This window comes from Morone saxatilis, unplaced genomic scaffold, assembly GCF_004916995.1.
Source record: "Morone saxatilis isolate NCDOM2014 unplaced genomic scaffold, NCSU_SB_2.0 Contig18, whole genome shotgun sequence".
Lineage (NCBI taxonomy): Eukaryota > Metazoa > Chordata > Actinopteri > Moronidae > Morone > Morone saxatilis.
The window spans coordinates 6,970,308-6,978,492 of NW_023339740.1; the positions used below are offsets into that span (position 1 = coordinate 6,970,308).

Genomic DNA, 8,185 nt, shown 5'->3' on the forward strand with positions numbered 1-8,185 from the left:
CCCCCCCCCCCCCCCCCCCCCAAAAAAAAAAGGTTTCAGCTCTGTTTCCTTAACTTTCAAGAAGAAAAAAAGTCTCCCTATCTCTCTATTATCTTGAAACCCAAATCCACTTCACAGAAACATTACCTCAGGAGACCTCAGGAACTCCAAGGATTCAAATTCAATTGACCGTGTTAGAAAGTGGAGAAGAATGGCTGAATAACAGTGTCAGTACCAGAGCAGACAAACCTTCCTCAGGTGGTGACTCTTGCTCGTTTGTATTGATGGGACTCTCACTGCTTCCTTCCCACTGGGAGAAATGGGAGGAGGGAGCGCAGGAGGGTGACAGACAGAAAGAGATAGAGATAGACAAACTGATACGGCAGCACAAACACAGACAGAATAGGAGAGCACACCAAATGAAAAAGAGGCAAAAAAAAACATATTTCAGAGCTGCATGGAGCTTGGTTCATTTCCCATTCAGTTTCCGATCCATAATGGACTAGCATGCCAGTGCAGAGGCCCAGACACGACTGTTCTTTATGAGTATCAGGGATAACTGAGTGCGACGGTGGCTGTCAGTGGCTCTCACTGGTGAGATATTAAACCTGAGCTCTCTGCAGCTTCTCCCTCACAGGCCTCCGATGTGCCTATTTTTAAAACCATCCGCACCATTCCTTTCTCATGACACCACTAAATTGACAGGTTTTACCCCTCTTTATCTCCACACTCTTGCATGTTAGGTTGTTATTGTATTTTGTAGGAAGGAAAGTTTGAAGGCTGGCAAAAACTTGAGGTCCCACATTTTCCATAATTGGAAATTTTGTTTCCATTTTGTCAGCCCATCTCTCTCTTTCTTTCATCCTCTGCTTCCCTATTTCCTCCTCTGTCATTTCGTTGGATGTTTGTGTGGATGGCCTATCAGACTATTTGAATTTCTCTTCCCCATCAAAAGCAGGGCACATCAGCTTTGAAGAGTGACAAGCACACAGCAGGAGGGATCAAAGCAATGCAAAACTGAAAATTTAAGAGGAAGTTAAAAAGCATGTAGTTTTGCCATTTCCCTCATGTTCAACAAAGAGAAAAACAGATACTGTATAACAGCAGGGAAAGATGAGACATTATCAAACACAACGATTTTCAAGGATACCTGTGTAGTTTGCAGATGCACAGATGCGTTTGATATTGCTATTTAACATAGCAATTCACCCATTTGCAGTGACTCGTGTTGGCAGACATTCCAGCATCCCCACGAGTGCAAAGGTTTATTGTCTGATCTGAATATTTTAACCCCAGTGGTGACACTGAAGTCAGACTGCTCAAGATAGGAAAATCAATAGTCTATTCCAGCTTTGACAGTGTCATTTTCTTTCTGTAAAACCACGCACTAAGGTGGCAGACCTGCTATGAATCTGCTATGGAAACATGCAAAAGAAAATGAAAGCATATTTTAAAACCATTAAATAGCTTGCCAGATATTTTCCAAGTGACAGGCACTAGTGTAAAAAGGAGCAGTAAAGCAATAGAAATTAGACATTTGAGCTTGCAGCTGAAATTACTGCAAATTCATACTACTTGAGGGAAATTTTAGTCATTTCAAGGGGGGAGAGTAAGAGCATCAGAGAGCAAATTAGATATGATTATGTCTTAAACCCTGTTTAAATAGATAGAATTGTATTGTAATTGTTTTCTGCTTTCTCTGAATGCACATGATGAATCGACCATCAGGTGTTTAGAACAAAATACCTCAAACTAATCCTGATTCTGAGCACTTTGTCTCATTATTTAGATTTTGGACAGTAAAAATCCACTTAAGAACCATGTTGTTATGTTGTATGTGCTTGTGTGTAAACAGGCTTTTCAGAGTGGGAGATGTCTAAAAGCAGAGTTGGCTTGTGGCATCCAGTCAGTAGTTTCTATTAGAAGCATCCAGATATTTGGCAGTCACTGTCTCAATTATGGTTGACAGCTATGATGGTTAAAGCGTGACTGAGAGGCCGCCAGAAGGGTTAGCGTCTGTGCCTTGAGTGTTTGGCATCACTTCCTCCCACAATGCACTTCACCAAGGAAATAACATTAATTTGCTTTTACTGCCTTTATGTTCTGCACCATCTTAACCATCCCTCAAACTTACATGATTACATCCCTCATATCAAAGTGTTATAACTTCTGTGTGTAGGCATTTTCCATACTTGGCTAGTGGCGCTATCAGAGACATTTACTGTCTCACCCAGTAATATAGATAGACGACTTAATAATGCTTGTCTCACTCTATTTGCTCTATAATACACATATAACGTCATTATATATATTAAATAGTTCTGTATAAGGTTAAGATTAAAAAGAAGAACACAATGATTAGAGCATAATTAAATAATGATTAAACATAAATTAAATGCAACCCTAGGATAGATAAAGGGAAAGAAAACATATAGGCTTAGCAGTCCAAAGCATGTGTTTGAATATACATTTAAAGCATAATCCAGCTTCCTATATTCTGTAGTATAAAATACACTACATAAATTAAAAGAAAATGTTCATAGGGTTAGGGTTATGGTTAGTGGGTCATGTTTTCTTAATTGTGTCTATTCTGACTATGGGTGATGCTAGCATTAGACTTGTAACCTCCATTATCAAGATTCAAGAAACATGGACACCATGAAACGACATAGACTTTGGAAAGCTTTCCAAATAAACTTTACTTTTACATAAATAATTTCAAATGCCTGTTTTTAAATCACAGACAATCACACAGAAATGAACCCCTGGGTTAGCTAGCTAGCCTAGCTAGCTGCCTATTTATCTGTACCAGTTTGTTTAACATGTGAGGATGTGTGTATCTATTTAGCATGTGTACAGGCTAGTGAACGAGTAGTAACTATAGAAAACTGTGTGCAATACTTTTCCAGCAAAATATTATGAGGCCGTTTTAGGAGCCTTAAATGGCCAGGACCTGGCTGATTTGGCTGTTGCTTATTTGCAGTCATGAAACATCTATTATATCCAGACTAAGTTAACTACCTTTATTTGGCATTTATGTGTGATATTTACACAACTTCAGAGGCAACCACACGCAGCATTGTCCTCATGATACAAGAGGAGGTGAGTGTTTGTAAATTCACAAAGTGTCTTATTGTGTTAGATAGACCTGTGGTTTTGAATGATCCCCTGGTTTCCTGGTGTGGCTCTTGAGCCTGCGTAACCTGTGGGGGGTGTTTGATGTGCCCGAAAGGCAAAGTGAGGTGACCGAGCCCATAAAGAGCTATAAAATGAGAGAGACAGAGAGAAAGAGAGAGAGAGAGAGAGAGAGAGAGAGAGGTCTGAACCATTAAGTGCAGACAAGACATAAAAGAGGCTATCAAAGAGTGTAAACCACAGATTCCCATTATTGTGTGACATTAGCCCATAGCACACAGTAACCCTTCATGATCCCACGGGTGCCTGCAGCACACTGTCCTTTAATGACTTCCTGGTTGAATGATTGTTGTTTCCTGGAAGCAAAATACAGCGAAGGAAAGAACTACAGCTCCACACACGCTTGTCCTTTGCATAGCAGAATGCTGCTTTGTTCTTTTTTTTTGCAGTATTGCTAGAAATAAGTCCTACATGGAGTGAATGCATGAAACACAGAGTGCCATCAAATAAACACCAAATTAGTCCCTGTTTATGTAGGCATCAAACTATTTATGCAGATAGGGTGAGCATACAGGGTTGGATCAACTAAAGGAGATCTGGACAGACTGAAACTTCATCATAGTGCACTAATTAGGCAGCCAGCCGCTATGCTCAATACATGGAAATGAAATCCTTTCCATTCCTTTCCGTCTATCTGTTTGTGTGCCTTGCGTCACCCCGAGGAGTTTAACCAGAACACTAATTCTTCATCTAATTTTCCCCAACTCCCCATTGCTTTTGCTCCCTGTGTCTCTCTGCCTCAATCGCTCTCCATCTTTCTTCTCACGCTGATAGCTTGTCCCACAGGATCCCAGCAGTTGTCAGTAATCAAGGAAATCACTCTCAAAGAGCTACAAATAGGTCACTTATCTGATGTCTGGTCTGATCTGACGGAGACAGACAGCCAGTTAAATCCCTTGCATCTGCCTCCCTCTGCTATTCCTAGTGTGATTAGTAGCCGTTCTATCTGCCAGGAGGTACTGAAGTAAGAGAGACAATGAAAGATAGCGATAGAGAGAGGGAGAGGAGGATAGAAACTCCAGCTTTCATCATTAGCATTCCATTCAAATGGCTCAATTGAGCAGTTGTCACTCATGGGATTCCCAGGACTCTGAGAAGCCATGCTTCTTCATTTATTCAATTTATTGATATAAAGACTCTTCATTAAGAGACCCCAGCAAATTTGACATCTAGTCTCAGGTGGCCTTGATGTGGAATTTTAAGCAGGCGTGGAAACGGAGACCATGTGACGTGTAAGAGCTCCTTTGTCTCTCTTGGGGCTATTACACCAATGTGCCAAGAGTACATGGTCCGCTTTGAAGTCCCAGCGTAGAGACACACACACTCAGACACGCACCCGGGCACACATCCGGATGAAGAAGCATAGACCCGTGGCAGGTGAAAATTTCATACTTGCGTTTCCCACATGACGGCCATGTGAATTATTGAACTGAGATGGTCCTCTTGATCCACACTTTGGTGTGCACACAGAGAATCTCTTACCTGTCAAACACTCCACCACACACACATACATGGCTACAAGTGGAGGGTTTTTTTTGCATGTTCCTGCAGCTCGAGCAGATGGGACTCTCCGTGGTGCGCATCAGTTCATTTCTTGTTGTTTTGAACAGTGAGGCCTCAACATGTTTGTCTCCTTCACAGATAAGACAGAGGATTTCTCAGGCACATTCTCATTACTGAAATGCATAATCCGTCTGTTCTGCTCCACATTATCTATCTGTTATCCAAACAGATGACACTGATGATGAGGGTGAATGATCAAATTATGTTATTATTTACGCCATGATTTCATCCTACTTTGATTGGCAGATGGTGGGCGTCATGAATAATAAATGTAATTTGTCTTACAGTATCTTTGTCACAGTGATTACATGTATATAGACCAGCCTAAGAGCGATGATTGATAGGAGTTAAATTACCATACTCTAGACAATACAATACATTAGACCTGAACCTGCGGGGTCCACGTATGGATCCTGTGTGAAGGAAAATGAAAATTGCGGCTGGGAAAGCTCACAGCAGAGTGCCTCACTGTGGGTGTGGGAGGACCACATTGGAAATTAAGAGAGAGGGTATCATGTTCAAACAGAGGGATGTTTTATGCAGAAGCCGCCGTCACCGCTGAACGGATGAAGTAATTTCATTTTCATGCATGATCTGCAACCCCACAGACCAGGAAAATTGCATAGGAGGGGAAGAGAAAGATAGAGAGAAAAAAAGAGCCAAGCCTTCCTTTTTCTCCATTTGACTCTGTGATTATTTCCTCTGACTTGTAACCATAGTGATGGTTCGGTCCCAATAAAAAAAAAAAGTCAATGCAGTGCTGTGTTCAAAGGGTGAGGTCATAGAAAAGATGATGTGAAGATATTTAGCACTGAAAGATAGATCAAACAGCTCCAGCATCCATAATTCCATAAAATCAACCAATAGTACTGGCTGTCATCAACCACTGTCATATGATAAGATAATTCCTGTAAATCTGTATAATTACTGAAACAACAACACAGTGATCAGATTACAGGTACAGTCTGTATACTGTATAGATTGTTTAAGACACAATAGCAAAAACATAAAAGTCATAATTTTAATTCATTTTTATATTTTACAACAATGTTGACAGTGTATGTTAATTCTGGATTTTGGCTTGGATTTAAGCATCTTTTAGCATTTTATCCTAAATATATGGTAAGCAGAGTTCTGTGTAATTACTGAATTTAATTTGATCTGGTGTGCAGTAATTACATGAAACAAAAATGTAATATACTGTTAATTTGTCTTTATGTGTGTGATATTGGAGTGTGAGTCTCTGGCTCTGGCATTTCTATGCATGATGGAAATAACACTATTCAAATCATTTGAATGAAGAACATGTCTATAATGAATGTTTGTCCTCAGTATGGCTGAGCGTGTCCGTACTGATTGGTTTTAAACTGCATGCACAATGCTATAAATTAGAGAATAGTTTTCTTCTTGCCGAGAGTTAGATGAGATTTATGCCACTTATGTTGAGTCTGAAGTGTAAAAATGACACATTTTAATATGGAGGTTATGTATTGGAATATTTCTTGGCCCAGCTTTAAAGGTGTTGGTAGGAAGATTTTGCTACCTTTAAACGGAGCCAGACTAGTTGTTTCCTGTCTTTGTGCAGCTAACTGGCTACTGTCTGTAGTTTCAAATCTACTGTACAGAGATGAGAGTGGTATCAATCCTCTCATTTAACTCTGGCCTAGAAAGAAAATATTATTTCATATACTGAAAGAATAATAACTATGGTGATGGTTCAGGGGCGACAGCCTTTGTATGCCAACTTAATAATGGTAACACTTTCAGACCTACCAATTTAATTGATGTCACATTAACATTGCTGTAAGGTGACACAGCAGAATTCTTGAAGCCCATAGAAAATCAATGCCACAGAAAGAAATGCTACAATCCCATCTCCTTTTGTCTCCTTTGAAGTCAGCAAGGTGCTGAGCAAAAGTATTGATATTTCCATTGTTGTGGCAGTGGAAGTGCTCTGCTGAAACTTGTTTAAAGTAAAATAAATGTCACATTTTGAATTGTGTGTGAAATAACAGCCGAGGTGTTAAAGGTGGAACAGACACATTGAGATAAGCCACGTAGTTGAGAATAACGGTATGAGTCATTTGCAGATCATCTAGGCAGGTAGCCGTCAGAAATACTTTCACGGCTGGCCGTAAGGTCCTTTTACAGTTGCTCAAGGTCTGCTGAGAAACTGCCATGATGGTTGAGAAAACTAAAAACTCAACAGGTCAAACAAAATATTCTGACAGTGGATCTATTTCCCTCTCTGCACATTGTTCAATTTTCAATTTTCACCTTCAGGCTGTAGGTTCAAAGTGTTAGCACAAACGAAAGCTTGCAGTGGAAATGTTACCATCAGTGTATCTATCAAACATTCCATGTACTCTGTCTTTTCAGAAACTTTTTGTTTTATTCTAAAATGCATTTTTGACAATTTAAGTCACTATGCTCTGAACATTTTGTGCTTTCTGTTGCAAGTGCAGAAAAAAAAAAAGCCAGGACTGAAAACCAGATTTTCCTCTCTGTTGAACTTGTTTATCTGTTTCTGTCCTCAGATCCGCTCAGATCAGGACAAAGATGTTGGCATCCGCTACAGCATCACAGGAGCAGGCGCTGATCAGCCCCCAAGTGGAATCTACAACATAGACCCCATCAGTGGCAACATGTTTGTCACCCAACCCCTGGACAGAGAGGAGAGAGCCTCCTTCCATGTAAGGAAGAAATTAGTCTGTCTTGTTTGTTTATGTCCCCCCCAGCTCCATTTATGTCTCATTATCTCTCAATTATCCCTGTAGAAATGTGCGTATGTGTGTTTCTCTTCCCCCACCTGCCTTTCATTCTAACGCTAATGTTGCCTGCCGTACAACCACAAGTCGGTGCACATTCAGAGAACACGCTGTAATGCTAGCTGCTGTACAGTACCTTCACAGCAGCCTCTCCACGTTCTGATTGATGCCAAAGCCAGCAATGAAATAATGAATGCCTTGGCAAAACACACAGTCACTTCAGCTGTCATTTAGATTGAGGTTTAGCTGCACAGAGTAGCGCAGGATGGATAGAACAGAGGGGAAGAGACAGAGCCGAGGTGGAGTGCGGGAAAACTGTTGTCTTTGTTCTTTCCATCAGAGCTAATGAGCAGGTGCAGCTTCAAGTGTGTGTGTGCGCATCTTTGTGTGCCTGCAAAGGTGTGTGTGTGTGCATGTATTGAATGGTGATTGATATATGATGTGAGTTTATACCGTAAGAAGAGTCAGGTCTCTCTTTTCCCTATCTCTTGTCACTTTCTGTATGTTATTTACACTCTTCCTTTGTGCACTGCTGCCCCATTTTACTCTGGCGCCCTCACACATTGTTTCAGGCTTACCTTGTGCGCTTTGCAGCAGTGCTGTTCAAAGGTGCAGGCTCACAACTGTACAGTTAGCCTGCATAGAGCCCATAGGACTCCTCACCACACACACACACACAC

General features: G+C 40.8%; 1 protein-coding gene across 1 annotated transcript in view; it reads left to right on the forward strand.

Moving 5' to 3' along the window:
• cdh4 (cadherin 4, type 1, R-cadherin (retinal)) overlaps positions 1 to 8,185 on the forward strand; it is a 64,421-nt gene that overhangs the window by 14,961 nt on the left and 41,275 nt on the right. The window contains exon 3 of the mRNA XM_035662557.1: positions 7,275 to 7,430. Coding sequence (XP_035518450.1) covers positions 7,275 to 7,430 — 156 coding nt within the window. The remainder of the gene's footprint in view (positions 1 to 7,274; positions 7,431 to 8,185) is intronic.